Raw genomic sequence first — 24,729 nt, forward strand, 5'->3', positions numbered from 1 at the left:
TAGACAATACTGACTTGGATGGACCAAGGGTCTGATTCAGTATAAGGCAGCTTCATGTGCTCATGTGCACCACCACTTGCATTTCTTGCACAAGATCTCAGGCAACTGATTTCCGGGCACTATAATATATAGGAAGAAAAGCACTAGGTGTTGTACAAATTCTTGTGCAAGCAGAGATATGCTAAGTCTGTTTAAATTTCTACTTGCGTATCACTGGATCCAAGCCCATGTATTATAATTTACAGTAAACAAATAACTCTGGATTGCACGCAATGTTTCTTCTAACTTCTGCTCCATTAGAGAATTGTTTTAAATCATGATTATCTTACCTAAAACATCCAGACCAAGATCATCTGCTAGGTTTCTCACACCATCAGTTCCAAAAATATGGGTTTCATGATTACATTTTGGACACTGAAAAACACTCATGTTTTGGACAAGACCCAAAACCTGGGGAATTAAAAAAAAATCATCTGAAAGATAACTGTATAAAATGTAAAATAAAATGATGAAAGAAATTAACTAGCCACATATAGTTGGCACATATAAATATTGCATTCCACCCCATCCTAAGAAAAAGTTAAGTAGATTTCCTTTAATCCAGTTCCAGTGCAAAAAGAGCGCCTGTACACAAATGAGCATTCAGGCATAACTTGATTATAACTTTCAGCGTATCTTCAAAGCAGCCGTTAAATAATAAACTACGGAAAGAGTAACAGCCTTATCTTTACCAGGCAGCAGATAGATTAAGTGTGAGTCGTGAGAACATACAGGAAAGTGTGAAATCAATGGAGTAATAAAAGAAGATCTTATAGAAGAATATAAATCACAACTGAATAAAAATGGGTAATTTCCTTTAAGTATAATGAAATTCTTCTTATGTTCACATGTCATCTATGGGATAGTGAAACATCCTATGTTATTTAATCGTAAAATGTTTAATTTTTATTCATGTTATTTAATCGTAAAACCCTTCTCCCAACCAGGAAGAAGTTTCCAGGCAGGAATAGAGACTTCTGGTTACTTTGTTATGAAAAACAACCTATTTGTTTTTTAACAAAATATACCAAGAGGAAGCAAATTGTTTTTATAACAAACTATACACGATACTGTTGCAGTTTTTTTAATTGTTCAGAAAAACCTTTCATGGAAGTCATAGCTAATGACTGCAGAATTTTAGGCAGATTTCATTGCTTGGTTCAGTGTATACATTATACTATTGCGCCACATCTCTAATTTTGTAATCCAGTTTTGTTTCATTGTTTGTTATATGCATTATACGGTTTTACAGGATGTGATATACTACTTTCTAATTTTGCGATGCCATAGTATTGCATGTTTTATTTTATGCATTATACTGCTCGGATTGCATTACAGCATTTTTGATTGTGTAATCCGCCTTGAATCTCAGTGCGCAAGGCAGGCTAGGAAGAAAGAATGAAATAAACTCGGCAGAAAGTGCTAATACCGAATCTGCAGTCATCCCCCAAAGAAACAGAAACTACCAGAGCCTCAAGCTAGAGCCGTTTTTGCCCCCTCCACCCGCTTTAAAGCTGCCTGCTTTTGGACTCTCTTGGCTCATGCTTCAAACTCTCACCAGGCAGACAAGTTTAAGCACTTCTTCCCATTCTGTAGTTAACTGTGAGCTGACCATCTAAATGGACGTGGTGATCCCTGCCTTCACTACTTATACATTAGAATTCATTGTTAGCGGCTAGATCACGTCAAAGCTAAAAGGAAGTCTTTGAACCACATGGCCAATAATAATAATAATAATAATGGACTTCACTGGCTGTTTATAAGAAAAGATCTTCAGAAGAAGAACTGTGATTTGCTATTCTCTCTGAAACAAGACGACACATTTAAAGATCAAATAACCGAAATAATTACATAAGGCACACTGGTGACAAAGTATTAAAGGAAAACCTAATGAACTTACATTAGATATATCCTTTTAAATGACAAGTGGACCAAATTAACTTATAGAACCTGTCAGGAAAGTTGGCTAGACTGTACATAACATTAATGCCTGCTTTTTTAAATAAGAACAAAGAAAAAACTAATTATATTTTATTCATCACTCAAAACAATTTCTGCATACTAGGATTTCACAACAGAAATAACACTCCGCTTTCCTATTAAGACTATTATTTGTAACAAAAATGTTCCATTTACAAAATGTGATGTGTAAATATTGGGTTTCATTTGTGGGATTCTGGAAAGGGCCATGGTTAAGTTTTAGAGCACCTGCTTTGCACGCAAAATGTCCCAGGTTCAATCCCTGGCATTCTCAGTTACAAAATGATCAGGTAGTCGGTTATGTGAAAGACCTCTGCCGAAGACCTGAAGAGCTGCTGCCAGTCAGAGTAGACAATACTGACTGATTTGATTCAGTAGAAACAGCTTCACACACACACACACACACCTGTACTTTCAGGGATTGTCGGGGAGGCTCTAGGCTGATCCTGCATTAAGCAGGGGTTGGACTAGATGGCCTTTATGGCTCCTTCCAACTCTTATGATTCTGATTCTAAATTTAAGAATAAGGAACTTTCCCCATGCAGTTATGGAAATTGACATTATCACAAAAAGTAACTTCTGCCAGGCCTCTTTATGTAACTGTTGAACTGGGTTGCCTTCTGTGCAGAGGATAGTTGGCTGCTTGTTCAATTTAGGGTACATTCAGATATAACCACTAACAGAAGTCAACAAGTGAATTTTGTGTGATGGTCAGGCATTTCTCTCAATAAAGATGTAGTAGCTAAAAGTGACAGATGCAATTTCCCCAGATACAATAATAGAGAAGAAATCCAGGCCTACCTTGCAGGTATGTGTCTAAGATTTTTTTATTATACATAAATATAAATTTTAAATGTGTGAGAGAGACAAACAGGAACAAGGCAGACTGTTCTTTGATATTACTTCCAATGCTGTCAGAATGTTATCTCAGTCAAAGCAATGCTGTAATTCTTTCAGGATGCCCCAATCTGTTCTAAAATTGCGATCAATGGGAATAATAGCAGCCACATTTGCAAATGTATCAGGATAATGAAGGATTCAGCTCCATTGTAAAATAATCAACCTAATGAGACATGCCCTTTCAAATCCACTGAAATCATGAGGCTTAGAAAGGTGTGATCCTGTTTAGGAGGTCATTGTTAGACTTTTTAGCATATGTTTTTGGCAACATCTTAGGTTCAGGAATTCCAGTTTCAAAATTCCAATTGGGATGAAGCAGACAGAAACTACATTAAATTCTTAATGCAGAAACACTTGGAAGGTGTGGGTGTGTTTTAAATATTAAATGTAATAATATAACCTATACTGGGTGTCTCCTGGGTGACCTGCAATACTGTAGCCCATAGCCAGTTGGGTAAAGGTTAGGGTTGCCAACCTCCAGGTGGTGGCTGGAGATCTCCTGGGGTTACAACTGATCTCCAGGCGACAGAGATTAGTTCACCTGGAGAAAATGACTGCTTTGGACTCTAAGGCATTATATCCCATTGAAGCCCCGCCCCAAACCCCATCCTCCTCAGGCTCCATTCCCCAAATCTCTAGGTATTACCCAACCTGGAGCCAGCAACCCAGTTTAGAGTCCATTGTTCCTATTCCTCCAAACACAAGCAGAACTCAGTAAAGCCAGCTGTTTATAAAGTCCTTTAGGCATACAGTGCAAGGAAGTAGCTGACAGCACTCTTCCTGCCTCCTGGCTCAGAAGTTCCCCTTGCTTCTCCATCTGCCATCCTCAGCAAAGCCCCTCCATGCTGCTTTTAAGCCTTGCCTTAACAAGGACCCTGGCTTGGCTGACAGGCTGCCTCACCTACTGCCAGCTGCTGATAATGGTTGCTGGCTCCACCTTCTCCAGGGTTAGGGTTGACAGGTCCCTCTTCACTACCAGCAGGAGGTTTTTGGGGCCTGGAGAAAATGGACAAAGCGGCCATTTTCTCCTGGTAAACTGATCTCTACTGGATGGAGATCAGCTGTAATAGCAGGAGATCTCCAGTTAGTACCTGGAGGTTGGCAACCCTATTTAGGGTTGTTAGCCTTCACCAGCTCCATCTGGAGTTTGTTTTGCCTTTTCTAAACAGGCTTCTCAGAGCTGCTGGTGTCCCCTTTTGCTCCCAGCCATGTCTCAGGGCTTTCTTCACAGGACACCTCCTGGCCTCCAGTAAGTGGCTTCCCTCTCTAGCCTGTCCCTGTCACAGTATGTATGGTAGCTGACATGAAATCCAGATACATGAGACACTCTATAAAGTGACCATGAAGCCCAGGTGTAGAATACCATTACATGGAGGCAATGAAATGACAGATTCCACATGTTTGTACAGGAACTAGCTTGCAATTTCCCCTACCCTTCGAAGGCAGCAATACTACAAAGTAGTGCTCCAGTATCCTACTACATACCTCATTTGTTACTAGAACATGACGGGTAGCCGTGTCTATCAATAGCAATAGAAAAAGCAAGAGTCCAGTAGTACCTTAAAGACTAACAACATTTCTGGCAGGGTATGAGCTTTTGTGAGCCACAACTCACTTTGAGCAGTAGCTCACGAAAGCTCATAAACAAAAACAAAAAAACCCCTCTTAACATCAATTCTACCTGTGTGTGTGTGTTAAGTGTCGTCAAGTCACTTCCGACTCATGACGACCCTATGAATGAAAGTCCTCCAAAATGTCCTATCTTTGACAGCCTTGCTCAGATTTGCAAATTGAAGGCTGTGGCTTCCTTTATTGAGTCAATCCATCTCTTGTTGGGTCTTCCTCTTTTCTTGCTGCCCTCAACTTTTCCTAGCATGACTGTCTTTTCCAGTGACTGGAATTCTACCTACCAGCTTCAAAATTCCTATATAATTATGTTTCATTATTTCATTTACTCCCCCTTAACAGTTCTATTAATATTTTACAATGTATGAATATTAGACCTTTGAGTTATGGATGTTCAGCTTTGGTGTGCATGTATATACAAATCATGGAATCCATTAAGTCCATCTGCAAGTGTTTTGTTCCCAGTGGCATTCCAGGCTAAATGTGCATTCATTAATAAGTGGCAAAACCAGTTTTCATTTAGGATGCAATGCTCGGCCAGGTGTTCTCACTGTAGGATGCTTGCTTTAAGAAGTCCTGGGCTATTTAAAACTTACAAAAGCAAAAAAATAACAGCCAAGTAATGGGAAGGAGGGAAGGATTTGGGGCCTTAGTTCACAACTTGATGTGCGCACAGCAACATGTAACATAACTAATTGTGAGGCCTACAAAGGGGAAGAATAAACAATTAAAAGTCCGCATTCCTCAAACCCTCCCATACAAAATGGGAGGAAAGGGTAGAAATACAGCTTCATATGCTGTATAGCTTGATTGCTAAGATTCAGGACCACAGGGGAGCACAAGTTACTTAAGCAGCCTCAGAGTTCAGCAGTCTCATGCTTAGCGTCATCAACAGGCCTCGAGAAACATGTCCTGTCCCTTTAACCGAGGCTTACTGTGTGAAAATGGGTAGCTGAAGCTTTTCATGTCAAGGAGGTGAATAACATGCACCATAAATAACATCCTGTCAAGTGTCTGTCACAAGGACAGGTTATTATTTTTTTCCCTCCAGGACGATGGTAACCCTACCATGCCATTGTGCTCTATGGAAATGTTCACAACATCCATTCCCATGAGCCATTCCAAACTATAAGCGAGCACCGGTCCCTTTTGCAGCACAGCCATTAGGAGTATGGCTGAGCATGAAGGAGATTAATTAAGAACCAGAGTGCTGTTTTTAAAATTGTAACCAATCCTCTACCACAATAATTTTAGCTTCAGAGCATGTAAGATCTTATAACACCCTTCTGACTAGCTGAGGGAGGCATTCGGGTAAGTAGACACACGTTTCACAGTACAGATTCCCCATGGCCCTCATCTCTCCTCTAAAAGATACTATAACCTTGTCGGTCAAGCCAGCCAGTTTTCCCATTCTCTTTCATTTTCCTTTTGGACTTCCCCCTCCTTTAATGCTGAACAGCCAACTTTTTGTGGCTCTGGGAGAGCAAGGAGTATACTGAATGCTCACTGGACAGTTTTTTGAAAGGGGGCAGAATTATTTTTATTTTTTAAAGAAAATTATGAGCTAACATGGGAATCCACTCAAGTATACAGCAGACTTCAGTGTGTGGTCCATTTCACAGTGATGTTGATACGCATGGGACTATCAAATTCACAATTAGGAGGGTTTATCCTTAAAAAATATATATACAAGTGCCATAGTTCACACATTATCTTGTTGTAGTCCTTACAATAGCCATGTAAGGTAGGCCAGCAATAATAACAGCTCCTAGCTTCTTGGCAACACTGCTTTAAGACCATAGCACAGTATGGCACGTTACCTATCTTTGAGTTGCTCAAAATTAACACACAAGCATTTTAGAATGTCTGAAACGCCAGTTTACCCATTTGCTAAGGATATTCGTTTTAAAGTGCCTGACCAGAACCAAAAGCTTCTGGGAATTTCAAAGATTACAATATTTTCCAGTTTTCATACTTGAATTTTGGATGGGAAAAGCAAAAATCAACGTTAAATATGTGTATGAATTTAACTTTGAGAATGCTGGATATGAGCACAGGATTGAAACATGTTAAATAAATATGGGAATTAAGAAAATGTTGAAAGGAATAACAAAAATTGCTAGGGAGAAGGGGTTCAAATTTCCAGGTTGCTTGATATAGACTTCTAATTTGGAGGATTCTGGCTCAAGGGAAACATTAGGGAACATTTTAGGGGACCTAAGAAGAATTTCAGTAAGTACATTTCTCAAAAAAGGTGAGGTTTGACACTTGCATCTTTAAGCAGAACTTTACAGACTGCAACTTTACAGACTGCAACCACTTTGAGCAGTTTCCAAATCAATACCCACAGCAATAGGAAAAAAACCTATAAGAATAGGATGTCCCCATGTATAAATTGGTAGTGCATCTTACAACAACCTCATCTTAAACACATTTTAAAAGGCTGGGAGAAGTACAAGGGAAGGTATCAAAACTTACTTGGGAACACAAGATGAGACTAAGCTTGAGTCAGAGGTGTTTGACAGTTTTTATTGCAGTAATTCACCTGGCATAACACACAAGCTGCTTTTCCATTTAAAACTGGCTTGTGAATTCAGTGCGAAGGGTGTGTGTGTGTGTGTGTGTGTGTGTGTGTGTGTGTGTGTGTGTGTGTGTGTGAAGTGCCATCAAGTTGCTTCCGACTCATGGCGACGGTATGAATCAATCCTCCAAAACATCCTATCGTTAACAGGCTTGCTCAGGTCTTGCAAACTGAGGGCCATGACTTCCTTTATAGAGTCAATCCATCTCATGTTGGGTCTTCCTCTTTTCCTAATGCCTTCAATTTTTCCTAGCATGATTGTATTTCCAGTGACTCTTGTCTTCTCATAATTATGGCCAAAGTACGATAGCCTTAGTTTAGTCATTTTAGCCTCTAGGGACAGTTCAGGCTAGGCTTTATTTGATCTAGAACCCACTTATTTAGTTTTTTGGCAGTCCACAGTATCTGTAACACTTTCTTCCAACAGCACATTTCAGAGGAATCTACTTTCTTCCTGTCAGCTTTTTCCATTGTCCAGCTTTCAAACCCATACATAGTAATAGGGTCACAGTAAAACCTGCCAAAAACACTTCTGGATGGATGCGCTGACTTCGTTTGGCTGCCCATGACTGTAGCATAAAACTGCAATCGTGTGGGACTGCTGAGATATCAATGATATTAGTAGAATATAATGTCCTCAAGTAGGCCTAGATTTGCCACGATTCTTAAGCCAGCACTCATTTTTGTTAAAGGGCCATACTGTTCATCTCTTAGAAAGCAGATCTTTTCCTCTCTTTGAATGTGGAAAGTTACTGTCAAACTGCCCAGAGAAGCCACTGTATTTATTTAATCACCCACCACTTAAGAATATTTAAGTGACTCCTAGAATCCTGTAAACAACCAAGTATGTCCCTTGCCCTTCTTAGACATAGAGTGAAATATCTGCTTTCCCTGTATGTTCACATTCAGTGTGATTATTTCCTAAAAAGTAAACCTGTCTTATTACATTAATGCACCCAGCATAAATGTTCTGTATGCTAACTCTCACTCAAATACCTTGTCATGCTTTCATTACTGGCAAGGAGATACCTTTCAAATGTTTATATAAAGAACTGAGGTATACCTAAATACTTAAAGAACAGAAAATAATGATTTATTGCAGCCTATTTGGAATGGTGTGGTTAATAACTAGCATTTTTGTGAGTTTCTGAATATTTAAGAGAACTGGTTGCAGCAGATAAAAATCTTTCCTGTCTCTCTCACAAACACTCACACTGGCCAGTAGCAAATCAAATACTGAAAATCAAGTATTAAATATTTTTGCTTACTGTCAGATATCAAATGTTATAACTTGTCAGAGTTCCAGCAACAGTAAATATCATTTTATGTCTGAGTATTAAATGATGGTAAATCTTTGGTTGCCATCCCAACACATTCTCCTACCATATCCCTTCATGACTTGGCAACAACTGATCTGAGAGACTGCCTCTTTCCATATGCTATATGTGCCAATAAAAAATTGTTTCATGCGCTGCATATCATGATAATCATACATCTCCATCAATCTTTTAAAGACAAGTTATAGCTGCATGAGGCCCCAATTCAGGGCCACAAAGAAGAGGAGGAAGAAGAGGAAGAACAGTTGGTTTTTATACCCCACTTTTCTCTACCTTTAAGGAGTCTCAAAACAGCTTACAATCACCTTCCCTTCCCCACCCCCCAACAGACACCTTGTGAGGTAGGTGGGGCTGAGAGAATTCAGAGAACTGTGACTAGCCAATGTCACCCAGCAGGCTTCATGTGGAGGAGTGGGGAAACAAACCAGAGTTCACCAGATCAGTCCACCGTTCATGTGGGTGAGTGGGGAATAAAACCCGGGTCTCCAGATTACAGTCTGCTGCTCTTAACAACTAAACCAAGATGAGGCTTAACCTTTCTATTGCTGGATGGTTCTGCTAATCAATATCTAGCTCTACATGCCGCATTAGTCTTTCAAAGGGTGGAGAAGATGGGGACTTATCTTCTGCTATTTTTTTTAAGGATGAGAATTTGTGCAAGGGTGAAACAGTTAATTCTGCTCTCCCAATCCTGCATGGCTCCAATCTGAATCAGGGCCCTGCACAGCTGTAATTAAACTCAAAAAGATGCTGGGAAGATCAGATTAAAAAGCCATTGAGGAGGAGGAAGAGGAGAAGAGTAGTTCATTTTTATATGCTGACTTTCTCTACCACTTAAGGAAGAATCAAACAAGCTTACAATCACCTTCCTCCCTCACCCTGTGAGGTAGGTGGGGCTGAGAGAGCTGTAAGAGAGCTGTGACTAGCCCAAGGTCACTCAGCTGGCTTCATGTGGAGGAGTGGGGAAACCAGCCCGGTTCACCAGATTAGCCTCCGCTGCTCATGTGGAGGAGGGGGGCATCAAACCCGGTTCTCCAGATCAGAGCCCACCGCTCCAAACCACCGCTCCTAACCACTATACCATGCTGATTACTGAAACAGTGGTATTGTTATGATGTGGTTTTAATTGGTTTAAATGTTTTGGGCATTTCCTTGAGCATACCAGAGGCAGGATAGAAACATTTTAAAATAAATAAATAAATAAATAAACTCCCTTTGCAGAAATGTTTTAAAGCATTGCAAAATTACTTGTTCAGGCAGGCTTTCCATTTGGTAGCAAGCTGCTCTGTTTGAAGATGTACTATGCTTCAACGAATGCTTGAGTGCATGTGAATGTTTTAACATCTGGCTCTAAGTTATGCTTTGGCCACCTGGGGCTTTCCTTTAAAAAAAAAAAATATATCAAGCAGGCTATACATTCTCAACACTCAAAATACTGGAATAAAAACTCAATCATCATCTTAGGTAAAATATTTACTATAAATATCAAAAGCTCAACAGATACTCAGTATTACTTTGCAGAGGGAACTGTGAGAAGAATTTTGGAGATGGAGCTTCAGCCTAAGCACCAATGCTAATTACATTGTCAAGGTGAACTCCAGCTGTCTAGAGGAAACAAGGCAAAACAACAGAATTCCTCAGGCAAGATTTCTTCCACATGACTGTCTAAAAAGGGATGATTGATATTATTCTTAATGAAGTTCAATGATACCTATGATGAAGAGTAACTGCTCCTTATAGGTATGCTTAGGCAAAAGATTACTAGTTAGCTATACTTCATTATTAGAGCCACACTGAATGTTTTTCCATTTTCAGATTAAAAGTAGTACTTTCTAATTGCCTCCTTACTTGAACTGAGTGTATAGTCCCGTCCCCCCGCCCTTCTTTATCCTGTTTGTCATTATAGTTTCCCTGCTCTACTGCTGTCTTGGTGCTGTTTCTCTCCCCCCACCCCGCACCTTATAGTGAATTAAAAGACTTTATTCTTCAGAATAGTCACATCAGCAATCTGAGTCAGCAGCAGATCACGTGGTGAATGAGATGACATTACAATAGCCAATCAGATTCAGCTATGATGCATCACTGAGGCCCAACTATCAGAAATCAAAGGGAGGAAATTTTTTGGAAGTTTCAGAAATGTTCACAAAATTGTGACCCGTTGCCCTTTAGAATCAATCCTATTCAACATTTAGCTAAGTAGCTCAAGACATACATAAATAGAACAGAGAAAGGAAACTAAACGAGCAGAGTCAGAGCAAATCTCTCTGACTTGTAACAGTCTGAACAATACAGAGGCTACATTAATTGTCTGCATTTTACATTTTATGATGATGTTTCTTTCTCAGGAACATTCTGCCCCAGATATCAGATTCTATGAGTAAATTCTGTGCTTGGACTATGCAGTTTTTGATTATACTACAAGTCTGATGCATTGCAAAATATCAAACACTTACACATCTACTTTATTTTTGATCTTTTGAATTTCATTGCATCTGAAGAACCATACCAAGCTTAACCATTTAGTAGTTCTGCCAACACCAGTGACCATCATCTGTAGCTTTTTTCAAACAAATCTCTTTGAGGGGGGGAATTAAATGGATTGTATCCTACTTCTCTGCTTAGCTAAGAGTGCAACACTGTCCCAGTAAAAGAAGCTCTTCTGCCAGAGGAAACCTGGGGTCAGGCCCCGTGTTCAGCTGAGCAGAGTGGCAGGATACAAACTCATCGTGTTGTTAACCCCTGAGCCAAGTCTGATTAAAGATCAACATTAAAGCACATTTAACTCTCCCCTCCCCAACCTTCACCATTGTCTATTTTATCTATTAAGTGCTTTTACATCTATATGCCCCCTTTCTTCCATGATAAAGGCAGCTTATGTGCAGTCCCGGAAGGTAATGACCAGATGCAGATGGGCATTGCTTCAGCAAATAGCTGCAGTTTATGCCTTCAGAGCGAGATGATGATGGAGTCAGGGTTGCATTTAACTTTTGCTTTTCAAACTCTGTACGGTGCCATGTTCTGTGATGGCAATATGTGTGTATATACACACACACACAAATCTATCGCTCAAAAGGCACAGAGTTCCTCTACAGTCCACAATCCACCCAACCCTTTTTTTTAAATTACACCTATATCTAGTCTTAGTACAGCTTAGAAGGGAGCATCTGAATAGGATTGTACTGTTAAATATACAAGGTCATAGACATATCTTCCAAAATGTCTACACCACTGCATATTGAGTCTTTAAATCTATTTAGAATTGATGTAGTCCCATAATACTTCTGTTAATTTTAGAAACTATGGCAGCAATTGATTTTTCTTTCTAACTAGTTCAAAATTTTCTTCCTGGACACCTCATATTCTGACATATAAGTTACTTTGCCCCATTTTCCATTTAACCATTCACAATCTTTTACATATTCTGTACATACTACAGTTATATAATGGGGGGGGGCGTAAATCTCCCCAAACACAGGAGAGCTGTCCACACTTGTGCAGATAATGCTACTCTATTGGCCTGGCATGAGTAGAAGATGGAGGGGGAGCTGCTACCACATCAGCCAAACAGGTAGATGTGGCAGCAATGAGGGAAGATGGGGATGGGCAGAGTGGAGGGGGGGTCACCATTTCCCCCCACTACTTGCAGAGTGGGGCAGGTGAGCACATTGGCAGGGGGGAAGAGGAATAATGGGTGGGTCTCTGCCAAGGGGGAGGAGGTGGGAGCCCAAGCTGCTGCCACTGCTTGAGCCAAGGGGCAGCAAGGGAGCAAAGAGGGTCTCCCATGAATCTCTCAGGTCCTCTGCTCATACTGCCTAAGTGCCATCAATTCACATCTCCCTGCACTTCTACTAATTGTTGACTGGCCTGAAGAAGGCTACTCCATAAGGCATTACTTCTTTTCAGCATTTACAACATATATTGTAGGGGTACTGAAGATTTATTTTGGCCTTCTGTTTTCAGTCTTCAGGCATCAGACTAGTTGTGTTTCTAGGAGCAAAATTTCTTAAGTCAGCACTATCTAGAAACCCTCCATGTCTTTCAAAGATTTCCTATATAGTGTTGGATCTTGTGAATCCTTTCTGCTTAATGGGGAGTGTTCCTCTGGTGGAAAGATGCCTTGTTCCAGCTGAAGAGGAATGTTCTACCAGAGGCATGTTCCACCAGAGGAACCCTCCCTGCACAAGAGAAATGGTCTACTATTTAACAGAAAAGATTAATAGGATCCAGCCCATGAATTGAAAGTGCTAGGCCAAAGAGTACATTGATACCTGCTGGTCTAGTGAAAAGACAAGGGGGGGAAGAGCCAGACACAGAAATCCCACCTCTACACAAGCATTTTGTTAAACATTTAAATCCCCTAACACAGAATGTTCATATGCTCAGGAGTCTCAATGCTGTAAAAGTAAACCTTATATGTGATGACTTAGTTAGGTCTTTAGTTTTAAAGAAGCTTATTTCAGAATAATTTGTCCTTAGGTATATTTAGGAATGCAAAGCTGTATTAAAATACATCATAGTACTACACCCACAATCACGTTTGTTTCATCGCCCTCAGTAGCCACCTGCTGTTTCCAGAATGCTGCCAAATTGTTCCCAAGGTACATTACAACAAAGTATATGAAAAACATCAATTACTCAAGCTAAATATATGCAGCTTCTCAAGGAGTGTCATTATTCAAATGGGTAGTTTTAATTTTTTTTTTTTTTGCATATAAACTGATCTCCATTATTTTAAGGGGCAGACCTTGTCAACTGCCCACCTATTGGCCATTCCTGGCCCAACACATATATATCCATGATTTAGGAGATTCAAATGCTTACAGGCACATTCACTTTTCTGAACATCTCTGCTCCTTTACGGGCATCCAGTAAAGCTATATCCTGAGGAGTGGACACAATCACAGCCCCTAAAAAGAGAAAATGTGTACATTACCATTACAAGTAATGGTGTAAACATGATGGAAGAGCCACTTAAAATGGACAAATACTTTGAACTTTGCTCAGAGGAGTGGAACGATCCACCCCAGTATTATTATCCCTGAAATTATTAGGATATTTTGTTCTCTGGAAGAAAAAGATCCATATATAATGAACTGTGTTACAAAAAAAACTAATATCATTCCATGAAGTTTCACCCCACAGGGTTTTCAAAGCAAGAGACAAACAAAGGTGGTCTGCAGAGGCATAGCAGCTCCAGATGGTCTCCCATCCAAGTACCATCCCTGCTGAGCTTCTGACCTCTGACAAGATCAAATGAATCAGGGCTATTAGGGCTGCTATATAAACATAATGCATACCCTTTATTCTAGCGCAACACAATATAGACAACATATAAGATGTACAGCATCTGGTTTTCTGAAATGTCAGGAAGGACATAAGAAACCTGCCAGAAGAATGGGAAAAGCATTCATATGTGGACAACGGAGACTTCTACTACCATTCATACAAGACAATTGGCATGGGAGGTACAAATGACACTGCATCTCAGTTGGGCTCATATGAAGAAGCCATTGACACATTCTTCCCCTGAATCCATGTGTACAATGTCTTATAAAAACCAAAGGACATGACAAAACTGTTTCTTCCTAAAAGGCAGTCTGGTCTATGCCTAAACAGGTAATTGTTGTATGTGGAGGGGGATATTATAAAATGGTGACATGAATGCAGAATTTTGCAAGAAATGTAGAGAAGCCCACGATATTTGAGAAATGGAAACAAGTGAGCCAAAGATCTTGGCTATATGACTAGAGAGAACTGACGGCTGGGTTGAAGAAGTGGCCCATCAAGCCAACTTGGCTCTTTTTAGGCCTGTGGTGAACTGGACTTATCCACATAGAAGAAAAAGAAGAAGAGTTGGTTTGTATAAGCCAACTTTCTCTACCACTTAAGGAAGAATCAAACCAGCTTACAAACTGGGGAAACAAACCCAGTTCACCAGATTAGTGTCACCACTCATGTGGAGGAGTGGGGAATCAAACCCAGTTCTCCAGATCAGAGTCCACCGCTCCAAACCACCACACTTAACCACTATACCACAGCTTTGCATTCCTAAATAGGGAACCAGTGCACAAGAATAATTTATTTCATGCAGACAGCAATTATGGAGTGAATCTGAGGCCAAGATACATCTGTCCTTGTTTTTAGAAAGGTATTTCTGGACTGATGATGATCTAGTCTATGTCAAGTATAACCAGCATAATTCACACTGCATTTGAGGAGGCCATCTAAAGGCTGTATACAAATCACACCTTTGGATATTAAGTAATTGTTTAAACTGTAGGCCAAGCTACTTACCAACTTTGAAATTATTATTCCCTTACTATTCCATGCTCCCAAGTGAAATTCTGAAAGTCAAGCTTTCTTATTCTCTCCAATTATATTTCTATAGAGCAACGCCCCCTCCCAAGCCCACAGAAGAACCCCACCATTATATACAGGATCAACCTAGTCTCTACTATGAAGAAATTACTCCCTCCCATTTCTAACTAATTTATTCACTCCTAGGAAAAAGATTTCTTTTTCAAATATTCAGCTGTCTCATTGAGAAACAAGAATCAAACTCTTCTCCCCCAAGCAGTGTTGCCTCTCCAGGATTAACAGGATTGATAAGTATGAAATTATTTTGATCATTAAAATCAGCAAATGTGACTGAAATTCACTCGAGATGCAGCACTACTTAAGAAGAATGTATAATTTTTTCCCTAATCACTTTTCAGAGATGAACTATATTAAGGATGATTGAATGTACAAGACATTGCACGGATTATACTTCTTTCGACATGTGCTGATGTTCGCTCACATTTCTGTATGCAGAAATTCATGCATCTGCCTTCAACAGATAAAAGTCATTGCTAGTTTTATTTACATACAGAGCAATCCTGAGTGGGTGGTGGTGGTGGTTACGCAGCACCTAGGGGCAGCGCCGCCATGCTGCCTCCTATGCAGTTTGAATGCCCGCGCTGAAGCTACAAACTGCCCTTTTCCTAAAAACCCAGTGATACCATTCGGTTCCCACCATTATTAGTGGCATAACTCAAGGCCAGGCAAACAAGGTGTTCCCAGGCTGAAAGGGGCTTTGGCCCCACCCTGGGAACGCACCGATTGACGCCAGTGAGAGGCACTGTAGTGCAAAAATGCAGCAGTAGCAACCATGCTGGCACCCATGCGGGGCACAACTGCATAGCTCCTCTGTGGAAGCATAAGTTTTCCTACGCTGGCGTTTTTGCCTATCTGGACAGCATAAGTGGCACTTACACCGCCACAGGGGTCAAGCTGCCTAATAACCCCTTTCAGCCTCCCCGCCCCCACTTCAGGAACGGGCTGTCTTTCCCTAAAAACCATTTGATTGAAAACTGCTATTACTGTGCATTTGCTAGACATCACTTAAGGCAGTGGTTCCCAACCTTTTTGGTATGGTGACCCACAAATCTAGATTTACTTTGTACAGTGACCCTTCCAGGGCTGGCCTGAGGCTTTTTGGTGCTCTAGGCAAACTATGACCTTGGCACCCATCTATTCCAGCATTCCATTTTCTATAGAGCCCAACCAGATGTTTTTGAGAAAACAACAAGCATCCTACAAAGGGAACAAGTAAAACAATTTAGATATCTGGGACTGAACTTCCAATATAATAATAATGGGACTTTCCACAAAAACTATACTTTGTCCCTAGCCAAATGCAGTATTGAGGCCATAACCCGCTTTTTCTATGTTCACAGCAGTCAAATAGTTCCTGCTGTCTTACATATGTTCAAGGCTAAATCTATGGCCCAACTTCTATAAGGAATTCCTATTGGGATAAGTGCCTTTAACCAGGATACTGAGAGGGTCCAGTCTTCTTTTCTGCGTCACATTTTAGGTGCCCCTAATTGTGTTGGGTAGTCGCTTATTGAAAACAATCCAATCTATTTTCCTGCAGAAGATACTTGGAATCCCAAGATGAGTTCTGAACGCCCTCCTTAGATTAGAAACTGGAGTGATCCCCTTGGAGGCCAATATGTGGACCCGTGCACTTAACTATTGGCTAAAACTCATATTTGTCAGATAAGGCTTCTGACAGCTCCGGTCCCAAACAAGATGGTTTCCCCGCAAACAAGATAGGGTTCTCAGTGCACTCCTTCCCCCCCTCTGTTTTACACACGAACTTCGGCCAGGGATTTACATTTGTATTGGGACCCGCCCGTGTAAATCTCCCATCTGATATCGGGTCCCGCGCACAAAGCCGGGAGCTCGGCCATCTCCTCCACTGACTGCTCTTAATGGTTTCTGTTTCAGTTTTACTTAAGTCGTTACCGGCAGGAAACGACTACATTGTCTCTTTGTTCCCATAATCCTATTGTATCAGTCCTATATATGTATCCTCTCCACCCCAGTCATGTATTCCAGCCTTGTTTGCCTCCTTACTGAAATCATTGACTTTCGGAATAAATCTTTGAATCGCTGCTCTGCCTGGATTCGAGTTCTATTGCCTGAAACGCCGTGTATTTGCTGAAGCCTGACAATATTTAACCCTACTGGCCTAACTCCTTTGACTCTCAGTGATAACTATTGCTCAACTTGCCAAAGTGCAATAGAGAAGCTTAAAAAAAAAATGCCTTTCTCCACAAGCCATATTACCCCTGGGATACCAAAATGCAAAGGAAGTGGGATCATGCCCTTTAATCAGATAGGGCTCAGATCCATAAATACTCACCCATCCTGCAATACATTAAACCTTTTCATTCTGCAGACTATCTTGGATCCCTGGAAGTATGTAAATACTGAAGGGCCTTTACTCTTGCACGTTTCAGTGTCCTCCCTTTCAGCCTTCTCCCCCCCCCCCCCGCACACACACACAGTTTTCCTGACCTGGAACAGTTGTGGGGGTGGTATTTGCTCCAATGGGGGAACTTACTTGTATCCATCAGTACCTATGATGAAATGGGCAAACAGCAGCTTCGCTGGGCCATCCCAGGTCAGAAAAATAGTGTACATGTGTGTGTGGGGAGGGGAATGGAAGCCCCTTCATACACACCACAGTTCAAATCCAGATTGGCTCCGTGTGCTCTTGGGAACTGATCCCAGTTGGGGACACGCAGAACACATCTATAGAAAGTCCATGTGGGGGAAACACATGTGAATAAAGCCTCAAGTAGAAAACATCAGTCTCTATTCAACACTATTTACGAGATGTGCAAAATAAACTAATAGCTGCCAAATTTGTTCTCGCTTCCATCTTGTTCAATCCAGATTCCAGTCCCCTGGTAGCCATGTTTCTCTCCTCCCTAGCCCATTGATGAGCCAGAAATACCCTTCTTCCTCCTTCTCACAATCTTTGAAGGTGCTCTCCTGAAATTATCTGCCTTCCATTAACAAAACATTCCTTGAACACATGAACACATGAAGCTGCCTTATATTGAATCAGACCCTTGGTCCATCAAAGTCAGTATTGTCTACTCAGACCGGCAGCGGCTCTTCAGAGTCTCAGGCTGAGGTCTCTCCCATCACCTACCTGCCTAGTCCCTTTAACTGGAGATGCCGGGGATTGAACCTGGGACCTTCTGCATGCCAGCCAGATGCTCTACCCCTTCGCTCTACCCCTCCCTCCCTCCCTTCCTCCCATAATACCTGGTAGAAACTTACAGTATGTTGGATCGAGAAGATCGCAGCAAATTAAATGGTTACATGATTTTGGGCCAATATTAAGAAAACCCCATTGTCTTGCTGGTTACATATCATTACATATCAACTGCCATTCTCCCAGCCAGGCAGACTGAACGGTGATTCAAGAAACCTCTTTGGTAGCCACATCTGGCTGGAAAGGATGCCTTAAAATAGCCTCTGAATATCAGAAAAATGTAAAATAAATATTTTTATTCCAAGCTCCTACTCCTCTCCCCCCACTTTCCTGTGGGGTGAGTTGTCACTTGGCACCACAGTAAATCTCCACTAATGGCAAGGATTTATGTCAGCAGAATGGGACTTCATCCCCTGCCCCTGGATACAGCCTAAAATGCTGTCTGAAATGTTTTTCCTTACAAATAGGGGACCCTCTAGGTACAGCATATCAGGAGAGTGGGGGGCTGCACAGGGGGGGGTGAAATCCACAAAACTCCCCCCACCACCACCATTAGCAGAAATTTACTGCAGGATCCGTGCCATCAAGTTTCCATTTTTTCCAGCACAATATTCAATACTTTTTCATTTCCAGCTGCTTTAGATCTTAGTAAGATCTACAGTTACCTGCAATTGGGATATTCTGTGAGATTGACAATTGTACATCTCCTGTCCCTGGAGGCATGTCAATTACCAGATAATCCAGTTGCTGCCAGTCAACCTAGAAAAAAATACAGATCAAATTATTTAAAAAGCATCTTAATTTATTTCTTTATTATTTGACTTATAGTAAAAGCCGGGCTAACGAAGAGAACTATACAGCCCAAACCTACTGTGGTCTTCAACATGAATGCAAATCATTTTGATGAATCAAACAACTATAAAGTGAGTGCTGACATCAGTTTCAGGCTCCAAGAGTTGTTACCATTAGCTCAGGCAGAAAATACAAGGTTAGCGTCCCAGCAGCAATTCAGCCCTCTGAGGCCAGATATCCGAAGAAGTGAGCTGTGACTCACAAAAGCTCATACCCTGCAAGAAATTTTGTTAGTCTTTTAAGATGTTACTGAACTCTTGCTCTTTTCTACTGCAACAGACAAACACAGCTACTCATTGGGATAATCAGAGAAGTGGGTCGTGGAGATCCATAATATTAATCACAGGAACAAGGTTAGTCAGTTGTAGCTACATTTCTTGCTGGTGAAAGCAAACAACTCACACCTTTATTCACTACCTGGAGCTCCAAGTGGAGTTTACCATCCTTGCACAGTGCAAACTTTTTGAGGCCAAAGATTTTCTGTTTATGTCCACAACTTGCAGTCTACCATTCATTTATTTGGGAACAGTCCATGTTCACATTCAGACCCAATTTACATCCATAAAGGTGGTAATTTTAAGAAAATGAAATGTTCAAACCAAATAAACCACAATTTAAAATACTACTTTTAGATCACAGCAGAACTTTGAGACTACGAGTACTTATCTTCAGTGTACTGATTACCTGTTTTTACATATGCAAATATTGCAGAGCTAAGTACTGACCCAGAATGGTATAGTGGTTAAGGTGTTGGACTAGGACTAGCACCTGGGAAACCCAGGTTCAAATCCCCACTCGTGCCATGGAAGCTTGCTGGGGGACCCACAGCCCTAACCCTGGCTAGTATTTGGGTGGGAATCCTCCAAGGAATACCAGGGTCCTGATGCAGAAGCAGGCAATGGCAAACCACCTCCCAATGTCTCTTACCTTGAAAACCATATGGGGTCGCCATAAGTCAGCTGTGACTTGACAGCAAAAACAAAACAAAACAAAACAATGCAGCTTCTTTGAAAGGGTTGCAACACATTTTAAATGACGGCACTGAGCTTATGCAAAGTCACAGTAAGGCTCTTTGTCTTGCTAACAGCACATTTAAAATCAGAGACTTCCCCTTGGATGAACTTCACATAATCTTTGATTAAAGTGAGAGTTATGTTTTTTAAAATTAGACTCTAAAAGGTGTTGTCAGAGAAGGTGAAGGAGGCTTGACACGTTATATATAAACAGATCTTGCAACGCTAGATTCATCTGTATTAGTACAGTCTAGTCTTTTAATCAGTGACAGTATCTGAAGAAACAGAAAAAGTGCTACTTAGATTTTATATTATAACGCTGTATTACTCACTGCTTTAAATTATTTTTAAAAGTGAATGAAATTTATAAGGCCTTGGGAAATCTATCATCTATGGCTGATTTGTCTTTACAAAACTACCCATGCTTAAAGAGTCATTACTAATGATTTGTTTTAGCAAGTATGCATGATCAGAATATTGTCGAAGGCTTTCACGGTCAGAGTTCATTGGTTCTCGTAGGTTATCTGGGCTGTGTAACTGTGGTCTTGGTATTTTCTTTCCTGACGTTTCGCCAACAGCTGTGGCCGGCATCTTCAGAGGAGTGCCATCAAGATGCCGGCCACAGCTGCTGGCAAAACGTCAGGAAAGAAAATACCAAGACCACGGTTACACAGCCCGGATAACCTACGAGAACCAATGTATGATCAGGATGATTTTTTAAAAAATTGAAGCCAAGAAAAGCCAGTAAAAAAAAAAAAAAAGAACCACATACAGAAGGATGCTTTTCAGTAGCTGAATAGTGCTCAGCCACTGGGCTCCCTTCTGCATGAATTTTATCTCACATTTCCTTCAAGGAGCTTAGAACAGCATAGACTGAACCTTTGTTTACACACTCCTCACTTCTCCAAGCAGCGAAATGTTCCAAAGTTCTGCTGTACACTGCATTGGTCAGGCTGCACCTGGAACATTGTGTGCAGTTCAAATTAAGCTGTGTTCCTCTTTTCATAAATGCTTCTATAGGGTTAATCCATCCTGGTGTTTTAACTTCCCAACTTTTCATAAATGCTTCTATAGGGTTAATCCATCCTGGTGTTTTAACTTCCCAACATCTTTTATACCTTTTCCAAATCTGTAATAAACTATTCCTAATAACATGAGAATTAAAATCTCTATTTACTTTATCTTTATCATACCAGAGATATGCATGCCAACCAAATCTTATGTTAAAACCTTCCATTTCCAATAATCTAGGGTTCTCTAATAGTATCCAATTCCTTAACCAACCAAAACAAACTGCTTCATAATACATTCTTAAGTCTGGAAGACCCAAGCCTCCAGTTTCTTTTAATTCAATTAAATTGTGATAAGCTATCCTATGTCTTTCTTTTCCCCATAAAAAATTCAAAATTTCCTTCTTCCAAACTTTAAAAATCTTTACTCCTTTTATAATCGGCAAGTTCTGAAATAAAAAGAGCATCTTTGGTAATACCATCATTTTGATTACTGTGATCCGTCCCCATAATGATAACAGTATCTTCTCCCATTGCTTGAGATCTTTAACAATTTGTTGCCAAATTTTTACATAATTATTCTGAAATAAATTAAGATTATTTGGAGTTAACCATATTCCTAAATACCTGACTTTAGAGTCAATACTAAACCCTGTTTTACTAGTTAGGTCTGCTTGTTGTGATAGTCATATTCTTTACCAAGATTTTCATTTTGCTCCTATTTATTTTAAATCCTGCAAGCTTTTCATAGACCTCTACAACGTTATTCCATTTTTCCATTTGACAATTAGGATTAGTCAAGATACACACTAAGTCATCTGCATATGCTTTAACCTTATAATGATTTCTCCCAATTCTTATACCTACAATATTATCATCTTGTCTAAACTTAATCAATAAAACTTCTAAAACTAAATTAAACAATAAAGGTGAGAGAGGGCAACCTTGTCTGGTGCCCTTTTGAATTTCTAATTGTGGTGATAGTACTCCATTAACCATAAGTCTAGCTGTTTGTTGAGTATATATACTCTCAACTGCTGTTTTAAAACCAATACCCAATCCCATATGTTCTAAAAAATTTTCATAAATTTCCAATTAACATTATCAAAAGCTTTCTCTGCTTCTAAGATCATAGCCATTGGGGTTGGAGTATACTCTGAGTATTCTAATAAATCTATCACCGTTCTAACATTTTGACTGATCATTCTACCAGGTAAAAAACCAGTTTGATCTTCATTTATATAATCATTTAATACCTTTTTTAGCCTCGTGGCTAAAAAAAAATTGTAATCATTATTTAATAACGAAATAGGCCTATAAGGCATTTCTTTCTTTTTCAAAGCAAGAAGATACAAGATTACTGACACTCTTAAAGCTGAGCAATTTTTGAGAAGATATGACAAAGACCTCCCAAAATCTTCAAAACAGCCTGTTCCAAGAGACATACCAGAAGAAGATAAATCTGAACAAGCATCTGGAGGTGTTCACCCAGCAGAAACACCTTCAGAAGAGAATGACGGCTGAGCTGTTTTCTTTAGAAAGACTACAAGGGGGAGGGTGGGTGGGTTTAAATAGATATAAATTGGGGGAAAGTAGGGATGGGAAGAATTGTAAACTGATATGTTAAAAATATTGTCGTGGAATATTAATGGTTTGAATTCTCCCAAAAAGAGGAGAAAGGTGTTTTATCATTTACAAAAATCTAAGGCCAATATTTTTTGTTTACAGGAAACACATATTTTACCCAAGGATGTAATAAGATTGGAGAATCTGAAATTAGGGAAATTATTTACATCCTGTAATGGAAAAAAAAAAGTTAATGGAGTAGCTATGTATGTTCCTTTGATATTGGGACCTAAGTTAATTTATAAGGACATGGAAGGTAGAATTTTGATAATAGAAATCACAAGTGGATATCAGAAAATATTGTTGGTTGGTAATTATGCTCGTAATATGAAACAAAATTTTTTTTTTAATGATTTAGCGTTGATATTGGTTGAGTATGGCACTGAGAAAATGATTTGGATGGGAGATTTTAATGGGGTATCAGAACCAAAATTGGATAGATCTGTAAAGAAAAAGAAATTGGTAGGTTGCCTGGTATTTTTCCTAATATGACGAACCAATGGGAAATGTTTGATATCTGGAGACTTATAAATGGAGGTAAAAAGGGTTATAAATACTTTTCACACAGACACCTTACCCATTCAAGAATAGATATGATATGGCTTTCTAAAACTTTAATGAATAATTCAAATAGCCCAGAGATATTACCAAGGGTATTATCTGATCATAATGCCATTATGATAAAAATAAAGATAGGTGATAAGAAATATAGACCATGGTCAGTAAATGATTATGTATTAAAAAATAAAAAGATTGTTGAAAAATTTAAAATAGATATCCAAAATTATTTTTTTGAAAATGTTGATAAGGGGGTTATAGACATGACGGTATGGGATGCTGGTAAAGCAGTAATTACGGGACTTTTGATTCAACAAAATACAAGGTGGTTTAAGATGAAAGAAAAACAAAAGAAAATATTATTGGAGAAAATTAAGTTAGAAGAAATACAAATAAAAAAGCTCAAGATAAATTAGTTAAGCAAGAAAAGGTTAACAATATGAGTTATTAATAACAACAGAAATGGAAAATAGAATTATGTTTAATAGGCAAAGATTTTTTGAACACGCTAATAAACCTGGCAGTTTAAACAAAGGGAGAAAAAGGTGCCAATAGTAAGAATAAGGAAAGAAGGCAAAACAATAACTGATAAACATAAAATAATGGAGACATTTGTAGAATATTATACAAGCTTATACAGAGAAAAACCAGCCTCAGATAAAGAAATGGAGGTTTGTTTGAAACAATTTTATTGGAAAGGTATGTCACAGGAACAGAAGGATTCGTTAAATTTACCTATAGCCCCTGAGGAATTAAAGAAAGCAATTGGTAAAAGTAAGTTAAATAAATCTCCAGGTTCGGATGGATTTACGGCATTTTATTATAAAACTTTTGAAGAACAAATATCTCCACATTTATTGAAGGTTATGAATTTGTTTATACAGAATGGTTCTATTCCACAAACGTGGAAACAAGCAAATATAGCATTAATACCAAAATTGGATACAGATTTGTTGGAAGTTAAAAATCGGGTAATCTTTTAGACTTACCTTCTAATAAAATATTAATTAAATATCTTCGGCATGGCAATGTTTAATCTGAATCATCTAAAGTGTTCTTTCTTCACTGAATGTTGTTTCATGCTTCATTATAAGACTCTCTTGGCTCGTCAACATGTTACATGAGTTGATAGGTTTGTAATTAGTATGCAGCATACGTTAAGTGAGCTAACTGCATTTGTAACCAGCTTTGTTCTCTATGTTTGTTTTCTGCTTCAAGAAAAGGTATCTTTGGTGTTACGAATTTTTCCAGTACAAGTAGACAGAAGTTCCAAGTACCCAAAGGTCCACAGAAAATTGCAAAAAACAAAAATTGATGTAATATTCTTTATTAAGACCAACCACAATAATATAAAACCGTGTAAGAGGGTCAAGGTCTCCAGAACTCTTCAGCTATCTGTATGTTAAACAAATTAGGAGTACAGAGAAACACAAATATCTTAAGCCATTTTCTTGAAGTTGTTTGTCTGCTTCTATTTGGACAGTCAAGCAGATATGAAAGGTGCAGGGTGGAACCCTTAAGGGCAGAAGACAGGGATAACAACGATAGCCCTTCCATTGAAAAATTAAATAAAAGAGGTGAATCAAATTTCTCTAATACAAAATGGAACACACAAGTTCTTTACTTGAAATCTTTCACTGTGTTTTGTGTC

The 24,729-nt window shown here is 39.5% G+C and overlaps 1 protein-coding gene across 3 annotated transcripts in view; it reads right to left on the reverse strand.

Moving 5' to 3' along the window:
• The window catches only part of NUBPL (NUBP iron-sulfur cluster assembly factor, mitochondrial), a 79,798-nt gene that overhangs the window by 9,327 nt on the left and 45,742 nt on the right, over positions 1 to 24,729 (reverse strand). For all 3 annotated transcript variants that reach the window (XM_056850843.1, XM_056850845.1, XM_056850844.1), the window contains 3 exons: positions 18,685 to 18,778; positions 13,285 to 13,370; positions 330 to 450 (listed from right to left, as the gene is read on the reverse strand). In XM_056850843.1, coding sequence (XP_056706821.1) covers positions 330 to 450; positions 13,285 to 13,370; positions 18,685 to 18,778 — 301 coding nt within the window. The remainder of the gene's footprint in view (positions 1 to 329; positions 451 to 13,284; positions 13,371 to 18,684; positions 18,779 to 24,729) is intronic.

The sequence above is a fragment of the Euleptes europaea genome, chromosome 6, assembly GCF_029931775.1.
Source record: "Euleptes europaea isolate rEulEur1 chromosome 6, rEulEur1.hap1, whole genome shotgun sequence".
In the NCBI taxonomy this organism is placed as follows: Eukaryota; Metazoa; Chordata; class Lepidosauria; order Squamata; family Sphaerodactylidae; genus Euleptes; species Euleptes europaea.